Source organism: Siniperca chuatsi, linkage group LG13 (genome assembly GCF_020085105.1).
Source record: "Siniperca chuatsi isolate FFG_IHB_CAS linkage group LG13, ASM2008510v1, whole genome shotgun sequence".
Taxonomy (NCBI): Eukaryota; Metazoa; Chordata; class Actinopteri; order Centrarchiformes; family Sinipercidae; genus Siniperca; species Siniperca chuatsi.
In genome coordinates, this window is record NC_058054.1 from 10,364,088 (window position 1) to 10,391,407 (window position 27,320).

The 27,320-nt window shown below is 39.6% G+C and overlaps 1 protein-coding gene across 1 annotated transcript; it reads right to left on the reverse strand.

The window, feature by feature from the left end:
• Nucleotides 1-32: 32 nt before the first annotated feature.
• yes1 (YES proto-oncogene 1, Src family tyrosine kinase) lies at nt 33-25,689 on the reverse strand. The gene is made up of 12 exons (XM_044221097.1): nt 25,308-25,689; nt 15,565-15,855; nt 14,090-14,189; nt 12,697-12,795; nt 11,549-11,652; nt 11,098-11,247; nt 9,479-9,634; nt 7,502-7,681; nt 6,706-6,782; nt 5,740-5,893; nt 4,715-4,846; nt 33-2,051 (listed from the first exon to the last, which is right to left on the reverse strand). Exons 2-12 carry the CDS (start codon nt 15,845-15,847, stop codon nt 1,843-1,845), a joined length of 1,644 nt encoding a protein of 547 aa, XP_044077032.1. The 5' UTR covers nt 15,848-15,855; nt 25,308-25,689; the 3' UTR covers nt 33-1,842.
• Between the last annotated feature and the right edge of the window lie 1,631 nt (nt 25,690-27,320).

Genomic DNA, 27,320 nt, shown 5'->3' on the forward strand with positions numbered 1-27,320 from the left:
TGTTGCTTATCAAGAACAAGAGAGCTACAGGAAACCTTTGAGTAAAACTTTTATTTTTTTCTGTACAAAATCATATTAGTTACCATTCTCTGTAATTTCATTCATCTCCCCACTAGTTCAAGTCCCATCTGTAGGAACAATCACATATTAGGTTCTCATGAGTGACACACACAAAGAAAAACAAATGTTCACATCTTTGTCCAGTCCTTAAGCTTACTTATTGAATGACAATAAGAAGATTCTTATGCATCTTCTCACATTTCCCATCCCATACCGCTGGACAGACATTGGAAGTACCTCTAAGAACGTGTTATTGGACTTTTATTTTCTCAATATCTAGAAAAGCACTAAAGCCCTGACCTAACCACAACATGTGCTAGATGTTTGTTTTGTCTGGTTCCACTTACTTCACACCAGAAGTGATCCATCATGTCTACAACTGGGAAGTGAAATAAGACAACCAATAGGGGAGCTTGACACAGGCAAATACCATGCGAGACTTTTCGTTTCATAAAACATCACTGGTTGACTTTGCATAGTTGCTTTACAAATTAAGAGATTTGTTTTGTGTTGTTGGCTTTGGATAAAACTTTCCCTCCAGCAGACACAGAACTAAGGACATTGAAGACATGTTTAGTCACAGGTTGGTGGGATTTTACTGAGAAGAGAAAGAAATACTACAGCTGAATGTATGATTTACATGATGATGTGAATTTAATGGATCTAACATTTTCCTGGACCATCTATCAAAGGATGAATCATCTACTGCCATGTTAAACTATGTAGATGTGTGCAATATTCAGAGAAATATGTTAGTCTTTTACAGCAATCAGAGTTGTGCACAGAACAAAAGACAAGATGCTAATTTCAGACAGAAATGAACTCAATCTTACTTAAATTTCACAGCTGAAATGTCCATTTCAAAACATTTATAAAATGTTAAACAGGAAAAATGTTTTTGCACTTGTATGTTAAGAAAATACCTCTTTATGATTTCAAGTCCCTGTTTAAATACAAAACAAAATGAAAAAGAATAAATCGACGTGATCTGCCATTCAAGTGGCCGTGTTAAAAATCATCATACAAATCACTTCTCATGTTCTCATTCATCAACCTGATCACACCTGCTAAAAATACATATTTTTGCACATACTGTATGTACATCTGCTTTGATCTCTCAGTACATTCTTGCATCCATAAAAGTACACCCTTTTCTTTTACTTCACCTCACCCCTTCTCCATCAAAGCTTTACAGTCACAGCACATACTTGACAATTCACCCACAGTTGTTGGTCACTTAGAAAACATACTTATCGACCTACATATTCAAACCAAACTCATGTACATGTAAAAGATCTTGACTCCAATATCAAAGAATTGTGTTTTATAATAAAATAAAAAGGGGGGAAATTGGAGGAGAGAGGGGAATTTTATCATTTAAAAAAGTTTAAAGAAAACTGTGCATCTGCAAGTAGCCATTGATTTGAAAATGGGAGAAAACCCCTCTCTTTTTGATCACAGTGTTGTGGCCAGTCCATATGGATTATTGTGATTAGCAGGTTTCCCAGACCTTAACGTACCAGTACCAATCTGCACAGCTGGACACTTCCCCCAACATTTGGTCCCCAGGTACAAAAGGGACAAACCTCTACTTCAGGAAACATTTTCTTCTTGCACTTGCAGATATACCAGTGTGGTTGTGGACTTTGTAACATTAAAACCTCTTTCTCTGCAGCCTCATCAAGGCTTTTCCCATTTGTTGAAGTTCTCTGTTTTCCCAAGCTTTGATCTCCACTGATGTACCTCTGTATGACGCCAGAGTTCACCCCCAAATCCCCCAGACTAGAGGTTGTCCCCTGGCTGGTACTGTGGCTCTGTGGCTGTGAAGTAGTCTTCCAAAAAGGACTGGATGTATTCGAAGGTAGGTCTTTCATCTGGCTCCTTCTTCCAGCACTGCCTCATCAACTCATGAAGGGACTCCGGGCACCCTTGGGGGCAGGGCATGCGGTAACCTCGTTCAACCTGCTCAAGTACCTCTCGATTCACCATACCTAGAAAAAACACAAAGAAATATTGTGTAAATGGACTGCATTTGTATAGAGTTTTTAATCCAAAATGATTTACAATTTGCCTCATTCATTCACACACACACACACGGCAATGAGCTACTCTGCAAGGCCAGTAAATCAGTAAAAATGTGGGTTCACCATCTTGCTTAAGGACACTTCCACATGCGGACAGGAAGAGCTGAGCTGTTCCCAACAACGTACGTAATCAAACCGCAATGCATGCATTGTCATCGTAAAGTTTGTTTTTATGTGTACTTTATTTTGTTACTTCCTTTTAAAATAGAAGTACCATATTTTGAAAGGAGCTTACTCTTATGTAACAGATTGACGTATCAAAAAGGTAAGGAAACGTAAACTGTAACGGAACTCACAGGGATTGTCAACAAATAAGGCTTTATGGGTAGAGTGTAAATTGAGTTTAGCTCCAGTCAAAATTGGCAACAAGTAGTGTTTAATTAATTTATGCATTTGTAAGGATTTGGAGTATATTTGTATGTGTTAAGTTATCTTTGCAACAAAAAGTTAGCTAAGTCTTTATTGATCCCCAGAGGAAAAATGTTGGTGTTGCAGCAGCACAAGGAGAGAAATAAGTACAAAAATAAATAATTAGAAGTATATAAAATAAAAATAAGAATAGAAATAAAAATAGAAACTATACAAGAGCAATTAAGCTCAAAATTACAAGGCATGCAGTACACATACAGTACTCATGACCAGTGTTGCAGTACTGCTCAAGCAAAGTGACATAGTAGTGTGGTTAGTAGCAGCAAAGTCAAGTACTATTAGCAAAGTAATTTATTTCTTGCTTTTGTTTGTTTACTTTTCTGTTTGGCTCTTACTTTGATTTAAAGAAGTACACATTACACCAACAGGCTCTCTTTTATTCGACTGGGATGCTATAATGTATATATAGATAACGAGACAAGGGGAGCAGGGACAGAGATTTAGGTGAAAAACTAGCCAGCCCCCAAAAGGGTCAACATACGAATGGGGAATTTCTTTTGTTGAGTTCTTAAATGATTATGTCAACGTGACTATGTCCTCAGCAAAAGTTATTTGAGAGAACCTCTGACAAGTAGATGTTTCTAAAGTTTTTTGGTCAAGAAAAATGTTGCAAGTTTTGATTAGGAAACAACCCATTTCGCAGCCTGAAGCTGTAGAAAATGTGCACCTGACAGTAGGAGAAAAATGCCCACGCAAACCTGTGTTAAAACTCTGTGTTAAAGAAAAAAGATGAAGAAAAAAAATCTCATAAAAACTCAACAACGTAGGTGGAACATGGGTCATTATTTCCTGTAAGACTTCTAGTGAATTTCGAGGTTAAAACACATACAGGGCAAAAACACTGTTAGGATTCTGTAGAAATAAAATGCAATTATAAATGTAAGATTTCCCAGTGATCTCTAGCTAAAATACTCCAGTTTCTAGAGAAAATATAAGGTAAGATTTTGCAATCCTCTAAATGACAGAAATTCCTGTTTTTATCTAATGGAAGATTACCAGTTTCTTACTCATCAGCACCAGCAATTTCAAACAAAAACCCAACAGTGCTGCTCCATCTTCTGGCCTCTTCCTGCCTTACTAGAGCACCACAGCCGTGGATTCCTTCCCAGAGACAGGAAGACAGTGATCGTGAACCCTGTGACACAGCGCAGAAACAGCTCCATGGGGAGCTCAACTGCAGCTAAAAGAGGTTATGACACAGAGTCAGCGGCATGGTCACACCCCCCCTCCCTCCATCTCTCTGTGGGAGAGTGGGTATCAGGTTATCTCACACTCGGAGAGAGGAAAGGCCTAGGGCAACTGCTGAGACCAGGATATGGTGGCGGTGGTATGACAGATGCTGGGGTGTTAGATTGATTTATGTCTTGGATCTGAAAACCTCATATAGGTCATATATCTGAGTGAGTATATGTGTATCTATATACACACACACATACATGGTCTTGGTATACCTGCCTCATACTGCTTCTACGCTATTAAGCAAGGGAATAGAAATAGAGCTCCCAAAAAAGACTGCAACACAGCTGGACATGGGCCACAAATGTCCAGTGAGTCATACTACAATTTTGAGAGGGGAAAGAGGGGGTTCAGTCCCCAGAATTTGCAGCTCTAAGCTGACTTTATTAGACCGAACAGTTTGCACTGAAACCAAGAAGGCCACAGGAGCCAGATGATCCTCCAAAAGAGATGGTGGTTAAGTCTGTCATATGGCGCACTCTGTAATCAGTGCCAGCCCAACATGCTCAACACCAGACACACTGCGGTACTGCTCTCAGACAGCAGGGGTCAGAAATGAGGTGGCAGACCACAGAAAGAGGGGGAACATCATGAGAGAGTAAGGGGTGCTTTCCCATGCACTGATCTGGACATCTGTGTTGACTCATATCAGCTGTATGCAGTTCTATTCTGATCTGCATGTGTGAGAAAATACTATTAAAAGTATCAGAATAGCATGTTGGAATTATCCTGAGGCAAAAATGAATGAATACTTCCTGTTTTCCATGAATGAAACTGATAGATAATGGGGAACTTTAGACAAGACATTCAGAAAAGGCAGCCTCCCATGTAAAATGAAAAGGAACAAAGGAAGACATAAAAACATATTTCTGATTACCACATATCTGTGTAGCTCTTATCCCTACCTGGGTATGGTACTCTGCCCTTGGTCACCAGTTCAGTCAGTAGTATACCAAACGACCAGCCATCTGATTTGATAGTGAAGCGGCCGTACAGAGCAGCTTCAGGGGCCGTCCACTTGATGGGAAATTTAGCACCTGGAGAAAAGAAGAGAAAAAACAAACAAAAAAAAGAGTCAAGCAGGAGGAATACACCTCAAAATGATCACTATGACTACAGTTGCATCTAACGATTCTTTTCATCATTGATTGATCTGCTGACTATTTTCTCAATCAATCGTTTAGTCTTTAAAATACTGAAAAAGCAGCAAATCCTCACGTTTGATTTCTGAAACCAGAGAATGTTTGGCATTTTAAATAATGAATCATTATCAAAATTATTGATGATTAATTTTCCAATAATTGACTAAGTGATTAATCAATAAATGAGTAAAACATTGTGGCCTAAATAGACAGAATGTATGATGAAAGAAATGAGTGTCAGTACGAGCTCTTGTGCTTCAGTTCAAGTAAAGATCAAATGTGAGTTCCTAAAGGGGACAAAACCTGGTAGTAGAGCTGCAAATAACTATCATTGTCATTATTGTTTGATCTGCTGATAATTGTTTTGAATAATCAATCAATAGTTTGGTCAATAAAATGTCAGTAAATAGTAAATAAAAATCACAATTTCCTCAGGCCCAACATGACATATTCATATTGCTTTTTCTGTCCAACCAACAGTCGAGATAATCAATTTACTATCACATAAGTTAAAGCAAAACAGCAACTGAGACGCTGGAACAAGAGAATGTTCGACATTTCTGCTTGAAAAACGATGGACTAATAAATTAATTGACTAATCGTTTTAGCTCTAAAACCTGTGTTGGGTTGTAGTCATGGTAAGAGATAAATTGAAGGCTCCGTGTGGGTGTTCAGGGTTCAGAATAAATTTGTAGTCTATTTAAAGCCAATTCAAGTCCTCACAAATGCAGACACACAAACGCGCGTGTGTCTCTGTGCACCAATTGCATCCAATCCTTAACACACACCTTGTCTGGCGGTGTACTCGTTGTCCTCGATGAGCCGAGCCAGGCCAAAGTCAGCGATCTTACACACCAAGTTGTCAGCCACCAGGATGTTGGCAGCTCTCAGGTCCCTGTGGATATAGTTCATCCTCTCGATGAAGGCCATGCCGTCTGCGATCTGGGACGGGATTGGACAAGGAGGAAGGGAGCGAGCGAGGGAAGGAGAGAGGAGGGATCAACAAAGACAAAATGGCATTAGGATGCAACCAAAGCAAACAGTCAAAGAAAGCAAATTTGAGAATTTGTAGCTTTTGCAAATGAAAAGATTAAGATCAAACATTACTTGTATAATTACTAATTAAGATGGGCTACAATGAGTTGTCATGTTAGGAAATATGAACTATTAATGCAGATTTAAATTAACAATGGGGAATGAAAGAGAGATCATATGCAGCTGTGACAACAACAATTGGACTAATCTTTAACACAACTATCCAACATCTCCTCACACTGGCTGTGAACTCCCTCAGAGGCGTCTCAAGGTTTCAACCTGCCTCAGTCTCATTCTCAAAACACTTTTCCACTCTGCTGAGTGAAGAGAAGAGGGAGCCTGGGAGCGCAGAGAGGCGAATTAAGAGCACATCTCAGTAGGTGACCGAACCAGCGAGCTTAAGTGGCCTCTGATGAGCAGTGTTTAAGTGCTACAGGCAGTTAAGTGGTGGAGAACGAGGGGAGGCACATACAGTGGGGAGAAGGAAGAGGAGAGGTAAGGGAAGGGGAGGCTAGAGATGTCAGGTAAGATATTAAATAAATATGACAGCCAGATGGAGAACAAACTCAAAACCTTAATTACAAGGACTGAATATTTGACTCATACACTCCTACACACACAGCCTTCCCTCACAGAGTTAAAACAGCAGCTGGGCAGGTAAAAAGAAAAGGGAGTTTCTGTGCCTGTGTTAGTATTCAGACGCTGTGTTTTGATCCTACCTGTGCAGCCATGTCCACCAGCTGGGGCAGCTTCAGATATTTACCATCTCCCTCCTTCAGGAAGTCCAGTAAACTACCTGTCAAGAGTTAAGAAGACTACAGTCAAGCAGAATCAATACATCTGTCTGGGCATCATATAAACACAATACAAAAATAAATGCAGCAAGAGTTCAGCATCAGAAAATGCTAAAATAACCAAAAGCACTCGTTTTCTTCATTAAGTTCGGTTTTGTTTTATGTCGGTTTTTATTGGTCACACAGACTGTTTGATTCTACTTAAGAGCCATAATAAGAGTTCCAATACAGTTAAACAATCAAACTAATTACATTAATCAAAGGTTCCAGTTTCTTGCTATATGCTGCTATATATATATATATATATATATATATATATATATATATATATATATATATATATATATATATATATATATATATATATATATATATATATATATATATATATATATATATATATATATATATATATATATATATATATATATATATATATATATATATATATATATGGAAGAACACCAGACATCTCGGTCCAGAAGAGTGCAGTACTGGGAACAGCAAAGATACTGCATGCAGAGGACCCGAGCTCGAAGGATGAGACCACCAGCGCAGGGTGAAGGACAAAGTTTTATTTATATATATATATATATATATATATATATATATATATATATATATATATATATATATATATATATGAGAAGGCTACAGAACAGTCTACGTATGACTTGTGCTTATTCTTGACTTCTGGTTTGGGAGTTTGACCTGTCCTTACCTTTGCCCATAAATTCTGTTACAATGTAGATGGGCTCCTCAGACACCACAGCGTAGAGAGGCACCAGTTTGTCATGTCGGAGTTTCTTCATGATCTGAGCCTCCTGCAGGAAGGCCTCTGGAGACATGGTGCCTGGCTTCAGGGTCTTAATGGCCACCTTAGTAGTGCCATTCCATGTGCCTGAATAAAAACACATGATGAAAACAAAATGATCACTCATGTTTGAAATAGACCATAAACCAGTTTTGCATTAGTGCAGCTTGAATGGTATTATTGAGGAAATAATTCATCCAAGGAATTTCCAATTTATTAAGTGACACATTCTGTAATACTAAAACAATAGGGATACATTAAAGATTTTTTGACCCCTTTTAAGTGATTGCAAAGTCAATCCTAAAATCAACTGTCATGCAAGCGATCTCTGGCAGTGTTCCCATGTGTAAAGAGCAGCTCAGGAGAGAATGAACACAACAGCTTAAATAATCAGCCACTTCCTGGTTGAGAGCCACTTACTCACGCCCTGCTTACATACAATGAGCTCTACTGCTTGCGTCACAAGGCTGACCTTCATGAATGAATCATACTGAACAAACTACACACACACACACAAGCTGAAGGACAAAGTAGGGCAATGATAATATATAATAATAATAACAATAATAATAATAATAATGATAATAATAATATGAGGTGGCGAGAACATAGTAGACCAATGGAGGTCAGCTAGCACAAGCCAACATAATGCATTTTTAAAACTAAATGTTGAACAAACAGATGAGCAATGGAGGGACTTTCAGTAAGAATTTGTAGCTGAGCAGAACACCCATCAAGAACAAACAGCGCAGGGAGAGGCAGAGAGGGATTCCTGGGATTGCACAGCGGAGGCTTGCAGGTCGAGGCATGCTGCAGGCCAGGCTTAATGAAAGACTGAGCGATGAAAGCAGAGAGTCGTGTTCACTGACAGGCTGCCGTTTTACATGCAGGCAAGAGAACTGAAGTGTAAGAGGTTACCTATGATTACTGTGCTGTGTGTGTGTGTGTGTGTACATCAATCAGTAATCAGCAATTACATCAGTATGTGGGCTAGTGCGGCAGAAAGACCAGCTCTTTACTGAGGTCAGTCCCACTCAACTTTAAGCTAATATGAATCATCCTATAAACTAACTCATTGTGTGCATTTACTTGAGTTGTTTTACATTAAATTTCCATTAGTTATAAATAATGTACAGTGGAAGCTTTGTTTCTGTGTGTAAGCCCTAATGGCTGTGTCAGTATATCTCCATGCAGCTGTTTACATTCTTTACTAATTCATGATCAGTATTAGCATTAAACATCAATACTACAGAGTGTATTCATGCATTTGTGTGTTGTTGATATTGGAAGGCCATGGACCAATCCTAGTGTCTCCTGGCAGGATAGTTCCTGAAACTAGTCAACCTTCAACAGCTGCAATATAGTGCTACTGAGTAAGGCACCCATTTCTAACTACATACATCGGCAACAAGTTTTGCTGACAGATTTCACACAAATATGATTCAACCTGCATCCTCTTCATGTTGACTTTAACTCTGTGTAAGGAGTAAATTTCACAGCAAAAACTCTTTCATTTTCTGTTTCTGTGGAATAAACAGACAAACTCTTGTAAGGGTCTGGTCACATTAGTGTGTATATAAGCAACATTTTGGACTAAAATCAACTAATTTCAATAATCGATTAGTCAATCAACTGAAAATTAATCTTCAACAAATTTGATTATCAATGTTATATTTTTTTAAGAAATAATGCCAAAGATTAATTGGTTCCAGCTTTCTTTCTCTTCTATGACGTTAAACTGAATACTTTAGGGTTTTTAAATTGTTACTGTGGCCATGCCTCATTCATAAACCCCTTTACAAGATAATAAGCATGGCAGATATCCACATGTGTGTTTCTGAAACATATACTGTGTCCTCGAGTACAGCAGTAATGGTGTCTTACCCATCCAGACTTCTCCAAAGCAACCCTGGCCCAGTTTGACCTCCAGTCGGAGGGACTCTCGCGGGATTTCCCAAGCATCCTTAGCTAGTCCCTGAGTCTGAGGCTTCACCGTGGGGCACACAGTTGTCAGCCTGTAGCACAGACCGTCCGAATGTTCTGGTCAGGAACAGACAAAAGACACACGGGGGAAAAAAACAGAAAAAGAATGAGCTTTAAGTTGGAGCTTGTTAGTGATCAGCCTGCTAATTAACACCACCAGCCTGTTAAACAAAAACACAATCACTAAGTAGTGTTAAGTACATACACAATCCTAGCAATAAGCAGAGCCATACTACAGTAAGTGGACTGTAAACGTGATGAATAACATATTACATTGCTACATGACAACAGCAGCAAACTACAATCAAACCACAACGAGGCAAACGCACAGAGCTGTTGACTCATCGTTTCCACAGTCATTCCTCATAGAATCATAATTTATTTTTCCCTTCCAGAAATCACATTTCTGATACTTCCACCATAATGACGTGAACCGTGTTGAATTCAATTTAATTTCAATTTCAGTAAAAAAGCAAAATCAAGGATCAAGATCAAGGAGCTGTTTTTGGTACAGAAGCCTTTTCAGACACAGCGAGTCTGCAGTGGCTGACAGTTGCAGCACTAACCACCATGTGAAATGTACCATTTGAATTCTGCACACAGAAAAGGGAGAAACTGAAAAAATAGCCTTCGAGCCACTGAACAGGTAAGATGTTACAAACTATTTCTGCATGACTTCTCAGTTATTATTGACTTCTGTCTGGAGTTCAAAGGCTTCACTTAGAGGAATATAAAGGAGTGCAGAGCTTTGAACTTACCAGTCATTAATTATAAAGAGCACAGCAGTTAGTGAATTACATGAATTATGTGGAAGCCAGCAGGGCAGGTCAACAACACAAAACCTCAAATCAAATGTTAAAGAGTCACATAACAAACGTACTCTTGTTTATGGATTCTGCTTCTGAGAGTTTGACTGTATTCTTGTAAAGTTTTCAATAAACAGTTTGTCCTGCGTGTGTTTACATCATCCAGACGCTTTCTTGTGACAGTCCGCGAGGGATTTTTGGGAACAGCTGCCTGCTTATCAATATTGTGGAGATTACAGCAGGCTTAAGACTGCTTTTTATGGGACATTTTTATATTCACGCTTCTTTTGGCTTAAGTCTCACATGGTCTTGCTTTTTCGTCGTGATTACTGAGCTGGGACCGTGTCGGTGGCAAAGCACTGCTTGAGAATCACCACAGAAAAAAAGCCCCTCTGTAAAACATATTCAATACATATTCCAGCAGCAGATCTGCAGCTGAATAATGCATTTTCTACTGCAAGCACTGAATTCTTTGGCTAAAATATCAAATGAAACAAGAGACTACTTGTATTGCAAAAACACTTCAAAAAGACAACCACCAAATGTATAAATGACTATAATCAACATTGGCATGTTTGTCCAGATAACACAGCCCAAACATGAGTCTGAAAGAAAAATAAATAAATAAAAACTTGTAGAGCGGCTGTCCAGATGTAAGCAATAATTTGTCTAAATGCTACCTACACGAGAAGAAGATGTGGACGGGCTGCATACCTGTGTAGTGTTTCACCAGCTTCTGTAGTGTCTCAAACTGGGCCCGAGTGGTGATGTAATAACCGCCATTGTCCAGCTTACGGATCTTGTAGTGTTTGACGTTGTCTCCCTTCACCTCATCCCAGTCCCGGATAGACAGTGAGTAGGCACCTTTAAAATCCACATTAAGTTAAATGAAGTTAGATTGTGCTTCATAGTGACAGAAACGCTCTCAGAGCTGCCATGCATCTCAGGCTTTTGACATAACGGATAAATATAAAAAAAAACATTTAACTGCTAAGCTCCTTTAAAAAATGTGTTTTTCCCCATATATATTAACATATGGCTGCGATATAACGTCCACAGCCTGTACAGGCACAAATAAGGAGAAAAAGCTTTCATCATTTCCTTTATAAATTAGAACTAAAGCATTATCATTACAGTCTTGCTTTCGAGGAATAAATCCTCATACCTTTGGTCGTCTCACTCTCTCGTGCCAAGAAAGTTCCCCGCTGGTTCCCTGGAAGCAATAAGAGACGCTCAGCATCTTTGCGGCCCATTTTACCAAAGTACCATCTGCCAAAAGACAGAAAGTCAGATAGTCAGTCACAGGAGGAGCTCACAGTGTGATATCCTGCACAATAAATTGGATTTTCTTATTCATTTAATAAGAATATGGCCTGGTGATGTGGTATTTAGATGTTAGATATTTAGAAATTCTCTGGCTTTGTATGAATCTTATAAATCCTGTCTAATATTGTCAAATTACACATCAAGATGAACAGGAAAATAAAATATATTTGATGTTTGTCTGTTTACATTAAACATCAGGAATTTATATGGTGGTTCATATGTGGTTACCTTCAAAGTCAGACAGAGGCAACTGAATAGCTTAAAATCTCATATAAGCCAAAATAATTTAGACCATACTACTATAATTATAGCTTATTATTAACTTTGCTCCAAGCAATACGTCTTTAGCTTGTTCCATTACATATAAGGGCTCTTAAAAAGCTTCATTTCTATTGTTATGAATAAATAAGTAAAACATAAGCTCACGACTGTAAACAATGTTAAAATCTTCGTTTAAAGGGTACACAGCCTACCTAGTCATCATGAATTGTCTCTCCTCGCAGGCTTATTTTCAGACTAAACTGAGAAGGAACCAAAAATCTTGAACACTGTCAATCACTTGTACTCACTCTTTTAGACTAAGGGGAAAGTTAACTGGCTGGTTTACCCAGGTTTGTTTATGATTAGCTTAAACATCTAGTACTGATAAAATGGCTGTCAGCCAATGAGAAACCAAGGCCAAAAGCTGCCTAAAAGCAGCACAGTCCTTTAACATTTCTGTCACACCGGATGAACAGCAATGGGAATGCCATCGTCTCTCAGTGACAATACAGAGCTCCATTGTTTAGACTCTCTGCCATGTTGGTACATGATGGGTTAGTCATAATGTGTGACCGCCCAGCCGCATCATGTGTCTTCAGAGAAGAACCAGCTGAGCAGGGTGAAAAACATGAAAGTAAAAAATAAAAGTGAAAGAAAAACAAAATAGGTTGGAGGATGGCGGAGTTAGGGACAGACAGAAAGTTAGAAAAGGTAATGAGCTCTTACTCTTCAGCCTGTATGGAGTCAGCTGGAGCCACGTAGTTACTGGGGATGTAACCTTTCTGTCCCGTGTTGATGGAGCGAGCCTCCCACCAGTCGCCTTCCCTGAAGAGAGAAGTAAATTAGAAATCAGAAACACACAATATAGACACAAAAGCATGATTGAAAAATACGCCTACTCTGAAAAGAAGACTAAAGGTATAAAAGTACTCAAAGACAGAAAAGGAACAAGGTCGTGTTATGCGTCATTCAACCACGTAAGGAATCTAAGTCATCATATCGGGGGAGCGGTTTATAAGCCAATATCACAATGTAAAGTAAAGTAAGTAAAGTCCTGCATTCAAAATCCTACTTAAGTAAAAGCACAAAAGCATCATCTGCAAAATGAATTTAAAAATGTAATACGTGCTCTGTTTCCGCAGTTTCAAACTTTCAAAAAACACTAAGCCTATAGAAAAAAATCTAAACTTCATAGAAGGTAATAGAAAATAAAATACTGCATTTATAGGAATCACACATATAGCCACAGTTCCTCGTATGTTTAACAGCAGATGTGCAAGCTTCAATTCAAAAGAGGATGCAGGGAAAATCTGTCTACTGGCATTTTTGAAAAACTGAGCAAATCCGTCCTCCTCCCACCTCTTCTCTGAAAGCAGATGGCATTTTCATCACTGCAAATGCAACGTGCTCATGAACTGTGGTTGAAGACGTGTGTGATGAATGAGGAGAACAGAATTTGTGGAGCACTTGGAGCGCGGCCTATTTTCACACCTGTGCCCGCCTGGGAAAAAGATGATGCTGCGGCAGTAGTTAGTGAGGAATGAGTAGAGAAGAATTTCTCTTTTCATTATGAATTACTGTTATTTGATGTTATTTGAAGTATTATGATGAGCATCACTGAAATGTAGTTCCGAAAATAAAGGACATACAGTACTTGTTAAAGTATCGTATATTGTGGATTAGTAACACAAGTGCCAAAAATCAAACAAGAGCAAAATTAAGGATTTGATTTTCACAAGAACTGAAATTTTTGCAATTACTGAAATATAGCAAAAATCTTTATTTTTTGCTATATTTATTTTAAAAATAAATGCGTAACATATTCATCTATTTTATTATGTGCATTGCTTGTATTTTACTAATTGAGGAAAGAGTGGTGTGTTTTTACACTGTAACCCAAATGTAATACCTTAAACTGGAGGAATGATCTGTGGCGGGAGAAAAGTGATGTGCACTAAACAGATGGCCGATTAGAGGAACCCATTAACCCCAGACAGATTTCAGCCTTAATATCAGACCTGAATACAATGAGGGATTAAACACACATACATGCACACAACCATGTACACACATATCCACGCAGCAGGAGTTTTTCAGTGTAAAAAGCAAATGTACTCACGTGTTGTTGATAATCTGGAAGCGATCCCCTTTTTTGAATGACAGATCATCTGACGTCCTCGCTTCATACTCATACAGCGCTACGAAAAATGTAACACCACCTGAAAGCAAGAGAAACTGAGCGTGAGAGGTGTGCACATACGATAGCTAGTTAAATCCACAGAGCCTCAAAGCACCAACAACCTTTGATCTTCAAATAAAGACAACAAAATGCTCATTTTGATTTTCCTCCTTTGTTACTTTTATAATATTTTATACTTGAGTCAAGGTCTCATCAAGTCTTAATTAACAGATAATCAAACTGATAAACAATTATGCTAATACATTTCAAGACTGTATCATAGAATAAACAATTGTTTGTTTAAAATATCCCCTTTCTTTTGAAATATCCCACTACCTCACTATCTCAGGAGCCTGCACTAAAAATACCACCAACTCTCTTATTTGTTGATTTATTTTAAGAAAACACGAGGGAAACAGAATATTCCTTTCACAAATTCTCAAACTCGGTGGTATTCACTTCAAGTCAGTGAGTTACTTAATCTCTTGTAAGTAATGAAAAGAGCTGATTTGTCTCAAGTGACAGAGTGCAGAGAGACAACAGGACTCTGGTGTGTTTATCTTGAGGAGGAAATTGAACGGGCAGGATTAGATCTACAGCAGCCCCTCAGGCCAGATTATCCTCCTTGAGAGAGCGAGACGGACTGAGGGGTGTGTGTGTGCGTGTGTGTGCGTGTGTGTGCTTTTGGAGGAAACATCATGCTTTTTTGTGTACATTTTTATTGCAGAATTTACCCATCCAATCTATGATGTATTAACCACCCGAAATGGCTTGAGATTACTTTTCATGTCACCAAGAGTCACCAAGATTACCATCAAAACCTTCATCAAAGTTATTCTAAGACAAAATCTTGCTGAAAATAAAGTCTGTGCACGACTAAATTCAGTGCATGTAACTGTTTTCTTTGGCTCTGCAGACGCCATGCCTGCTGCATTGCTTTCCATATTACAAACCTATTTTGGGTTTCTCTTTGGCCTTGATGTTTTGGGCTGACTCGTTTCAAATGTCTAATTTTCAGAACATCTGCTGCTCATAACGTCCTGTGCATAACAAATGTTCAGCAGAGTTTATTCTAAAGTTGTACACTCATTTGCATGTATTGACAACAGAATGAAAAGTTAGAAAATGGCAGAGAAAAATGTTTCAGAAGTATTATGTTGTATTTAGGTTTGCAAATTAGTTGAGCATATCCTTCATTTTGGGTTCCCTTAAAAATCAGCTCAGCTTTTATATTTCTGTTTCTTCTCTGAAGAGGCTTGGGGACCCAAAGTTGTATGACGTTATTTGAATGATAAAAGGACATTTCATTCATGTTAAGAAACTTTCAAAGCCTTTTTTCCCCAAATATGCAGATTCCCTTGTTCCTGGCCCCATGTGTCTCCCTCTGAAACCTTAAATCCTCACCACAAACTGACCTGTGATGACACCGGGGAAGGGACTGCTCACAGCTACTGAGGTGAAGGAGGTGGAGGCCCCGCCAAAAGGCGTCATGATTGAAGACGCCCCACCAAAGGGAGTGAGAGCGGCGGCGTGACTGTTGTAGCTGTTGTTGTGTGTCTTCATAGCTGGTGAATGACCAATCATGGTGGGGTCAGGCCCGTAGTGGCCCAGGTGGGGATTGACCGGCATGGCATTTGAGTTGTCAGGTCGGTACTTCAGCGCCGGGCCCTTGTCCTCTTTACTCTTGACGCAACCCATCGTCAAGCCTGCAGGGAGGAGAAGGAAAAGGAAGGTTTGATTAACTTAACAAATTGTTTGAGTTTGGTTGCATATACAGTATACTGATTAAGCCATTTGTAGCATCTACTGTCACACATCTTACATTCTTGTTGCATTACATCTGCTGTTAATGACTTAAATGTGACTTGAACACAATTGAATGAACTTCACAAGAGTGACAATCGTATTTCACAGTTTGTTCGTCGTTTTGGGACAATTTTGTTTAAATTATTACCTCTCCTGCTATGTGATGTTGACCAACCAACACCAACTGGCCTGGTTTGGAACAGACCCAGTCCAACTTTACTATAATTGTCCCAAAAATCATAAACGTGAGTCCCAGCCTTAAAAGGTTGTCAACGACTCTTCAAATGTGATTTTAATGTTTGAAAATGAACAGGTAACCAAAACTCAAGTGTTTTGGTGTGTAAATTAGCAACAGAACCTAAAAGGCTTGAGCTCATGCTTTACCATGGGGCAGAGCTTGTGTCACAAATGGAGAGAAATAATTATGATATTGTTCATGCTAGCCTGGAGCTTATTGGCATCCAGAAAAAAACAACAACAAGCAAGCCAACAAATGACCTCAGATGACTTCACAAGTCCCAACAAAAGCCTGTCAAGCCAGCCGAGCTAGAAACTAGATCCTATTACAGCCTATGGCCACTTCAGTTCTCCCCTGTGATCACACTATCACTGACACAGATTTATGAGGGGCAAAAAGCCCTTCGGTGTTAAGAGTCAGTGCTCTCCCCTCCTGAGCTCACTGATATATGAGACCCTGTGTGTGTGTGTGTGTGTGTGTGTGTGTGTGTGTGTGTGTGTGTGTGTGTGTGTGTGTGTGTGTTGTACTTCGACTAAGACCACATTACTTCACATACACAGAAAGAAAAAAATCTCCTCTGAAGTAACGTTTTGGCTCAGTTAGTGTTATGCTTAATGTTTTGAGAAGGAGTAAGTCGTTGGGATGCCCTCACAGGAAGAGTATCTGGTAATAGATAAGTGCTTGTCAGTTTATGAGTGTCTGAGTTTGTGTGTGTGTTGTCTGAGTTGACAGCATCGTCTACAGAGCCTGCTCTGTTTACTCAATTCTTCTGTCACCTTTGGCCTCTTTGTCAAGTAGTTCTGTGCATGTCTGTGTCTCTCCAACTGTACACAATAAAACAAGCTGTCACTGAACACTCAACTCCAAATCTGATCCACTGTCAGTGACTCGTATCCTGGCATTTGTAAATTGTTACAAGATAGTTTCAAATGCCCGTCAATAGCAGGTCACACATTGGCATTTGTAACAGAGGTGTGTGCTGCTGTCATGGATGGACAGCCAACAAAGCCAAGACAGGCAGAACACAGAGGACAGCTTTTACACCCACAGTGGCTATGCTTAAAAAGGCTTCAACTTATCTACTAGTGCAGTGTATGTGTGTTCTTACTGGGATTAATGATACTTTTATGTGAAAAACTGTGTCCATATTTCTGTGAATTGTAAATTCAACACTGTCTAATAAATCTGACATTTTGGTTATTAGCTTTATTTTTAATTTATCATTTTGAGTTAAACATGTATATTTTGTGTACAAATATTGGATTATGTTTGAGTGTATTTGTACGTTTGTCTTTTGTTTGGTGCTTGATTTTGTCACATGGAGGGACATGGTTTGAGAGCTTCAGATGACATCATCTTGCAGTGTAATTACTTGATTAATTACTTGACTACACCAGTGTGGAGGCTTTACAGGCATGTTTATTCTGCCTCAGCAGAAAATATTTTTAGTTCTTTTTGTTGTACTTTATGGTCAATGTGTGAGCTCCTGTGTCATAACTCTCTAAATGTTTCAATGCGATTATATATTCAGTGCAGTGGATTTGTTACTGACATTAGCTGCTTGAGCTAACGTTAGCTTCTCAGACTGACAGGACAAGTTACTTCACAGCCCTGAATCCCAGAGGTACAAATTCAGTGCTTTCAAGGTGATGAGCTTAAAAAACAACAACAATATGATGTGCTTTAAAGTTTAACTGGGAGATTTCAATACTGTTCACTATCCACCATTCTTGTGACTTGAAAAACACACTCAAAATCGCACTTTTGATATAAAAAGGATTAAACGCTAAACCCTGATTAATAACAGCATCTTTGTGTCCATGGAAACACAATCAAAAGCTACTAAATGATTACTTAAAAAAAAACAAAAAAAAAAACACACAACTTCCATTGTTATGTTGTGTAGGACACTGTAGGGTTTCTATTCCTAATTACATTGTTTGTACTTTATTCCCCATTTTTAACATTCTATGACAATCCTGTCACTATGCTGTAATCTGTCACCCTTCCACAAGTGGAATAAGGGCATGCATCACCAAAAATAAACCAAAGAGGTGAGATGCCCAATACAGATTGTTCTCTCTCTCTATGAATGTAATGTAATGGATGTATTGATTTGGCAGTTCTTTGTTCTATCAAGCTGGAACTAAGACTAAATCCTCAGGTGAAGAAAACAATTCATTTAGTCTCTACTGGAAGTATGAGCTTGGCTTGTGAAGGGCAGCACATCTCAACCTAATGAGGGTCAACAATCAATCTATGGATATACCTATTTGAGATGGTTGCATTGACTTCCTCCCATGAACAAACGGTACTGACTGAAAGCCAATGCTGAGGAAGAGGAAATCGACAGTCGGATAAATGGTGGGGTGAAAAGGATGGTATTAGTCGACTGCCAGAAAATTAATCTGCAACTATTTTTGAAAATGGATTAATAATTTGAAGTCATTTTTCAAGAAAAAGTACCAAACATTCCTTAGTTCCAGCTGCTCAATTGTGGGGATTTGCTACTTTCCTCTGCCTTATGTGATAGTAAACACAATATTTATGGGTTTTTGAAAAGTTGGTCAGCAATTTGATGAAGTCACAACCTCTGGTGCTCACAACATCATAATAGAAGCCACTGACATCAGAGCAGAAGCCAACATAAACATGACCGCTACCTTTGACCTTATCCTGTCGCACATGTCAACCACTACATGTTTCCAAATGTCCAAAACGCTTAGTGCCTGACCCTGAAGCTAATGCCGCAGCAAACGAATGGCTGACCTGAAAGAAAATATTAGTGTCAGTGTAGTTTAAAGAAAGTATCAATGGTACAAATCCTCTGCTGTGTCCTGGAAGCAAATAAACTCCAGGCTAACCCTGATGAAACCAGACTACTGGTGATCATGACAACTGTAAGTAAAGTAAACATATTCAGGCTCTCAGTGTTAATACTATGTGGAATATCTGCTTTAAATTGAAGCCAACTATCAGGATCAACAACTAGAATGATGAGGATCTACTTGACTTGGATCAGTGTCTGGACAACTTTACTCTGTGTGTGGATGAACCGAAGCATTAAAAACCTTTCGTCGGTTATCAGTAGTTTCCCTTTCTGTTCAGGAGACTCTTGATTTATATTCCCAAATTCTGTCATGTAATTATTGGCTGAATAATATAAAACTCCCCTTTACTTAATGATTGGCGACCTTTCCTATTTTCACCATTATGCACCCAGAGGAATCGCTCCTAAAATGGCCATGAATAGATCACAAGTCTGAGCGAGCCCACAGGGTTGGCGCATGATCTGGCGTGTCAAACTGGTTCAACGTTTCACTTGGATCCCTTCTTCCTTGGCTCAAAATACGAGATAGGCCTACAGCAAATTAATCTAGGGATATCATATTAAAATTGAGGTTTATTAATAACTCAAAAAGGATGGCATTAATGAAAGCAATAAGAAGGTTTTGTTTTAAATGATATAATTTATAATTCTTGCTGCTACAGAGACCAAACAGCTCAATCTTTAAGGACAACTAGGGAGTATAAAAAAAGAGATTACTTAGGAATAGTGATTGACATTTTTGCTGCTGTCCAAACCCGATTCCCCAAATCAGCAAATTACCGAAGTCACATTTTTAACTATCTCAATCCTCTAGGTTCTAGTTCTTTCGAATGTAGTCATTGGAAAACAAAAACTTTGATTTAAACAACTAAACATTTTATAATAACCCATATAGCTTTTGAACCACCCATTGAGAATTGTACTCTGAGAAGAACAGAAAAGCCCACCTCTCCTCGTTCAGTACCACTCTAGAAGGGCTTTCGAATTATTCTTTTGTCAGTCCCATCTACCTTTTGTTATGGACAAAGAGAAAGTACCTTGTGGTGCTCCCCCACAGAGCACAGCACACTCACAATCCCCGGAACTATACCATCCCATACACATGCTAACACTGAGCAGCACAAATGCTAATTAGGGCACAGACACAGTCCTTACAGTGGTGGAGCCAAAAGGCCTAACAATCAATCAAACCATGTGCTCCAATTAAATATTCAAAACAACCAGATCTCTAGACAGGAACAGATCTACAACCACAGCTCTTATGAATGGACACTTATTGTTGCAGCAAACTAAATAAAATCATTGTAGTATACAGCATAAGCTGTTTTGTGGATAATTGTGTTTATAAATTTTATCCAAACCACTTTACAGAACGTCGAGGACACACATTTGAAACACGGGATTCCTCAGTGGGTATCCACCACCCCCAGATAGCCCCAGTCTATCCACTCAGCTACTGAGTATTTCATTCAGATTTAACTGTCCTAAAATAACACGCTTGAGTCCAGGAAAGAAAAACCTTCCATGAAAAACAAAGTGAGAAATAAGAGCGAGAAATTTACCAAAACTAATGACAGCTCGAATTGACTTCACAGCAAATCAAATTACAGGGAGATTATTGTATCCTCTCTCAGATGGTTTCCTAAATGAGGCCGTTATGTACACAATGAGATTAGCTGGAAGAAATGTGCTATTATTTTGGTGGCTCCAAGGAAACACAATAAATATCTCCTGAAGCTCATACAGAGATGTGTGTCATGCATCCGACTTAAAGGTCCAGTGTGTAGGATTTAGTGGCATCTAGCGGTGAAATTGCAGTTGGCATCCATTTGTATACCTCTCGCATCACTCTCCCGTTCCAAGAGCGTAGGAGAAACTACGGTGGCCGCGAAACTTGCGAACGGCCCTATCTAGAACCAGTGTTCTGTTTGGCCATTCTGGGCTACTGTAGAAACATGGCGGTACAACATGGTGGACTTTGTGAAATGGAATATTATATTCCATTAATGCCAACATTGTTACTTTACATATATAAAAAAAAACTATTGGTTTTTCAACCCCCTTTGGATGAGTTCAAGTGCTCACATTTACTTTACCACACAAGAGACATACTGTATTTGGAAATTTTAAACAAGCTGCATTGAATATGACACAAAATGCAAGTAAATTCATGCATATGCTCCCTCACATATTTGTGAATAATTTTACTCCTACGCATACTGTACTGTAAGAGCACACAAAAGGCAGTGGCATGTGTTCAGATAAATGCTGGAGCCAGACCCCATCCAAGGACATGTGAGGCTGTGTTCCAGACTGCCAGTGATGCCGTGTCAGATTAAGGAGACACAGGCTGCTGCTTCCCACAGGGCTGAATACAACAATGCTGGAGAGCTGCAGGAGGGAAGCCTTTGCTGTAGCTGGCATGCAGGCAACGCTTAGGGAAAAAAATCCCAGCACTACACATAACCAGGCGAAATTGTTTACAGGGCCAGTATACTCCGTCAGAACTGCATGGCGGATGGTTGAATATCTTCGGAAACGCCCTCCCCACACACCTTTCCAACATTGGATTAGCGGGGTGTTGTGTTCAACTAGTACTATAACTTTCGGAAACTGACAATGTAACATTGATACCAACTTTATGCCAAGATCGGCCAGTTGTGCGCAGGTGAGAAAGGAGCCAGGGTCTGAACTTCCTTCTCAAGTAAATGCAACACAATAAATGTCTTCCAGAAGAGATGGTCTGAAAATGTGCTTTGCTGGCTCCATCTAAATTATATCACGTCCCCCCTCTCTATGACGGCTGACTCTTCATGACGCCTTCCAGTGTGGGTGTTCAGAACAACTATAAACACTTGATTTCCGGTGTGGTCAGACAACATGTCGCCTTTATACTGAGGTTAATTTATACCAAAGTGTCTAAGGGCCAACTTATATCTGTATTTAGATTTAAAGCTGGCCAAGCTTTGGAATTTGAGGTTATTTTTAATCGCTCAAATTCCAGAGTATCTGCTCTCAAAAAATGGTTGAGAACACTTCTGATAACGAATGCATGTATAAATGGGATGTCCTTACTACCATGAAGTTTGTATAATGCACACAGCGTAATCAAGCATGACGCAGCTCTGAATTCTCGATACTGTTCTGACTAATCAGATAAGATGCAATTCAGGAATGTACTGGGAGAGGCCCTTCTTCGACCTTTGAGCTACTGCCTTGGGTAACCTTTGCAGTCACTCGTCCAGGGTGTATATTCAGTATCGAGGGTTTTTTTTTTTTGTCCAATTAGACTTTAGCATATAGGCATTGGTATCAAACTTCAATACCTTTTAGTACAGACTGAAACCTGGCAGTGGAGGTCTTTACTTATTCTTTGATGAGATAGTTCTTAAGTCTAAAATGTTGCCAGTTTTTGACAGTTATATTTAGGCAAAGTTCCTCTATGGTTGCTTGACAACATTGACAAATTCTTTTGTTTAAGAGTAACTTCAAACTAGATTTTGAAAGGACGAAAAACAAAGCTGCACTGACCTCTTTGGGTTGAACAGTTTGAAGAGCCTTTCAGATCAAAAAAAGTCCTGCGTTAAGACAACACATGGGGCTGCAATGGTGGGGGTGCGTTGCTGGTACCAACAAGACATGAAATATGATCCATAAAGTCAAGTTGAAGTAATAGATTAATGTGTTTAAAGGCTCGTCAGACACCAAAACACTGCACAACAGATTGTAATACCCACAGGCAGGATTTTACAACGACTGAAAGTTACCACAGCAGCAACTATTTTATCTTGTGTCACAACAATCCCGAGGTAAACAGCAGAAATACAGCGTTCACGTTACTAACTAATCCACCAGGAATGCACGCTTGCATGTATTCGTTTGGCCAACGCAGCACCTTGCTGGATGATTCTGAGTTGCAAGGTTTGACATTTTTGACAGATGATCATCCACAGCGGGAGTGCCAGCGCAATGGGAGCTCCAACAAAACAACGCAGGGTCGTTCCACGGTCTGTTGTACTGCGACCACACCCAGCTGAAATGTAGAGTGGTACTATAGTGCCACGCTACATCACTGCTGCACAGGGTGAGGAATAGCATGTCACAACTAGTTGGCAAGTGCGGTCAGATTATTAGACTGGGTGCAGTTATATATAAAAGCATGTTTATAAACCTCAGAATAATACATTTTGTTATCGGTATTGAAACTTGTGTCTCGTATCAGCACCAGTATCAAGGCTTTTCATATGATACACAGCCATATTAGTGAAACACATGAAAATACTAAAAAGCAGAGCTGAAACTATTTTCAAACAAAACATTTTTTTATTGATTAATCATTTAGGCTGTAAAATGTAATTTAAAAAAAATAGTAAAGCATGTCTATCAAAAATTTCCCTTCCGATAACATCCTTCCGACAAACAAATCCAAAAGGTCTTCAATTTACACTCAGTAAAAACAGAGAAAAGCAGCAAATCCTAACATTTGAAAATCTGAAACCTGTGAATGTTTGGCATTTGTGCCTGACAAATTACCTGAGCGAATTATCGAGCACCACAATGCTGTTGATGGCCATTGATCATTTCAGCACAAGAAATGCCTTCAGGTTACTATTGAGCATCTGCATTACAGTGTTTTAAAAGTTTTTTACATGGATTAAAACAGGAGCATGTGAAGTCTACAAGTTGAACTTGCTCATGCGATGAAAGCTAAAACCAGTGCCTGAAAGCTAAGTTGACAGACTTGCTCCGTAAACACTGGCCACAACCACAGGGAGATGAGAAGGTACCCGGGGCTGCAAACCATTACTGAAGCGTAACTCAGTCATTTCCCTGGCACACAGTCTGAAGCGCAGCTTGGTCTTATCTTCAGGGCAGCCTGCCATCTCTGCCAATCACAGTGAGTGAAGGGGGCCTGTGGTGGGGAGTGGGGGGATGAACTTCCTTCCGAACCCATTCATGCCATTGAGGCCACCTGCTGTGACTGTCAAAGGCTTAAAATGAGGCTGGGAGAGAGTAAGAGCCATCTTCAAGCTATAAAATAGAAGAGCTCTTCTTGTTCTCTGTGCCCACATCTCTGACTATGAAAATCTGAGGCTTCTCTTTCTGTTGTCAGAAAAATCCAATTTGTTTAATTTGCTAACATGTGAGTGTTTCGTGTTATGACCTTGCCGCTGTGGCACAAAATATTGGAAGCCTCTAATCAGCAAACTGTAATGATACTGTAGAGTCTCATTTGTGCCATGAGGACACTCGAGGAGTAGGATCCTTCATGTCTCTAGTTAAACTCAAGTCCCTGAACCTCGGCCAACACCACCTGTTAGTGCTCCTCACTCCTCTGCCAACAGCCCTCTCCTTTCCAGCTGTGTGTGTGTGTGTGTGTGTGTGTGTGTGTGTGTGTGTGTGTGTGTGTGTGTGTGTGTGTGTGTGTGAGTGTGAGGGAGACACGACTGTCCAGCCAACTGGGGCTGTACTAGCAGAGGGATTACCATGGAGGAGGATTACTGTGGCACCGCAGTATATAAGCACGCCAACAGACACATGCACAATCAGGGACAGTGAATAATATATGGACACACACACACCATTACAACAGCATCCGTGTACTTCATATCTTCTTACGCACATGGATTTTGTTGAGTGTGCAAATCTGGGAAGTAGAGTTGCACCACCACAATAAAAGCATGCAAGAAAGACTTGGAAACTACTGCAAAAGGCTTAAATTACAGAGATTTTGTCATTTTGGAAGCTCTGTTGTAATACAGTGAGTCTTGCAATAAAGGCCTATAACAGCTGAGGCCTACAGCAGCTGATTGTGTGTGTGTGTGTGTGTACGTGTGTGTGTGAGTGTGAGTGTGTGTGAGAGAGAGAGAGAAAAGAGAAAAGAGAGAGATTGGGTGAGGCAGTGAGAAAGGAGTAGGTGGTTAAAATTGATATGAAAGAGAGTCAAAAATTTGAAATGAGGCTATACAAGTTACAGAAAGGTGATTTGATATTCTGTTTATTTCACGGTGAAAATGCAGAAATATTGTTCCAGGACGGTTTGGGGAGCCTTTCCTCATTGTTTTATTTTCCCATCGACTGATGCAAGCACATACTCCTAAAGTTTGAGTCCTGGTTCAGGATCAACACCGAAACAGACTTTTTATTACAATGTAGCCTAAAACACAGAGGAAGCCCTCCTGATCGTCTTTTCCCAACTTTCTCCAAGTGTCACAGCACTACAAGGCCCTGCTCGCTCACTTCCAAGACAAAATGTGACTTTTTTTTTGGCGAGCACTTCTTACCTTTAAAGCGACCTTTGCAGTGTTGTACTTCGGCTACATGCGTCCTGAGATCTTTTTGTCCCACGTTTTTATTTCACGTCGACAATCCAAAGAAGTGGAATCAGCCGACACAAGCAGTCTCTAACGTGGAATCTCAGTCTTCCGTCTGTCCCATACCGATTAACTACTTCACCAGCCCAAAGTCCTCCGCTGGGATCCTTTATATTCCGTTAAAACGAGGACACGCCGCCAGCTGATGAAGACTGCTTAATATGGCGGGGTGAGAGCTAAGCAAAACAGTTAAAACATCCAGAAATCACCGCCTGCTGATAGGTCAGGGTTGCCCTGAAAGACATACAATAGCCGGACTACCACCGAGGACCCGACGAGGCCAAAGAAGCAATAATGCTGCGTTCAGGTACTCAGATTAGACTCGTACGTCTGGGATTCCCAGCTTCTATTGATCCTAAAATACAATTTAACACAGTGGCTCCAAACCTTTGTGACTTGTGACCCCTTAAAACAAAGCGAATGTCCACTTGTGAACCCCGTTGCACATGTTTAGCTACCAGTTGACCGATTCAAGACGGATTTTTTTCTTTCTTTGTTGTTGGAATATTTTTCAAAACGTTTAAAACAAACAAAGATTTACCAGAAAGTCAGAAAACATCAACATAATTTTGTGTAACAGAAAAATGCTGCCTCCTAGGGTTTGTTAATAATCTCATGACCCCTAATATTTAACTTCCAACCCCAGTGTGGGACCTCCAGTTTGGGAACCACGAAATACATGTAGGCCTATCACCAAAAAAATAACGTGTCTTTCGTGGTTACTGTTGTCCTGTATAAGTTAGGGCTGCAACTAAAACTGCAACTGCAAAATTGCTTATTTTGTTAAACAGTCGAACACCCAAAGATAGACAACGTACAATAGTATAAAACAGAGAAAAGCAGCAAATGATCACATTGGAGAAGACAGAAGTGTGTAGTGTTTGACATTTTTCTTTAAAACGCCTTCTCAAAATAGTTGCCGATTATTTTTCGACAGATCGTTTTAGCTCTAGTATAAATCACTTTGTATATGGATATTTTAGTAATGCATAGTCTTACACATCAGCCTTACACTTTTTGATTGGTGTTTTGAAAAAATTGTTTGCCTAAAATAATTCACTGTGACATCACAAAAAACATCTTGAGAACTTGGGTGTCTAAGGAAATTCAGGCTTCTCTTTTCTTGCTCTGTTGTTCCTTTCATCAAGGTTCATGCCGGCATTTCCGATAACACTTGAACGTCACATCATCTCCTATTGAATGGTTTTCCCTTGTGCCCAATATGGCCGACATCACTGGCTCAGATTGAGGAGAAAATCCACCATCTGGCTTAGTACCAGCTACATAAAGCTGTTCTCATTTTTATCACTCAATCAAATCATGTGAAAATATATTTTAAATTGTATAATTTAGACACAAATAGCGATTTAGTAGCGTGCCGTTTAACCTTTGAACCTTGTTCACAAAGTGCAGGCATCTGGCGCCCTCTAGGTTGTACGAAGGGAGGAATGGGTCTATGTATTTACTCAGACTTCCATTAACATTAAATATAGGCCTGCAGTTAACACACATGTATGGCAGCCTATTTAACTTCCAGTGGTATCAGTCCCGTAACATTTCTAAAGGGAAATAGAGTGGGTCTATATTTTTGCTATGGACAGTTATATGATTATAAAAGACTAGGATAAGGCTGTTTATGAGGGCATCGACAAAAACAATGACTGCAATATCACTACACCGCAGGTTCAATATGTATGAGTCCTTATGCTGAGATTTTTTTAAGTGATTTGCTGACCCCTACTGACTCTGACAGCACTGTGCGCAGGCGGCTCTGCAAGCTTCCTTAAGGGGGACGTCTCCTAAAAAGCGGCCCCTGTGGGAAACAAGATGTACTAAACACACACACACACACACACAGTCGTATTTCCATCACTTCAGAGGACATTACATTGGCTTACATTCATTTCCTGGAGACTAACCCTA

Coding starts and splice junctions, on each gene's coding strand:
- yes1 (XM_044221097.1), bottom strand. CDS start 15,847: ATGGGTTGCGTCAAGAGTAAAGAGGACAAGGGCCCGGCGCTGAAGTAC. Junction 5,894..6,705: donor TGGTGGACATGGCTGCACAG/GTAGGATCAAAA, acceptor ATCCCGTCCCAG/ATCGCAGACGGCATGGCCTT. Junction 4,847..5,739: donor CGAGTACACCGCCAGACAAG/GTGTGTGTTAAG, acceptor TCTTTTCTCCAG/GTGCTAAATTTCCCATCAAG.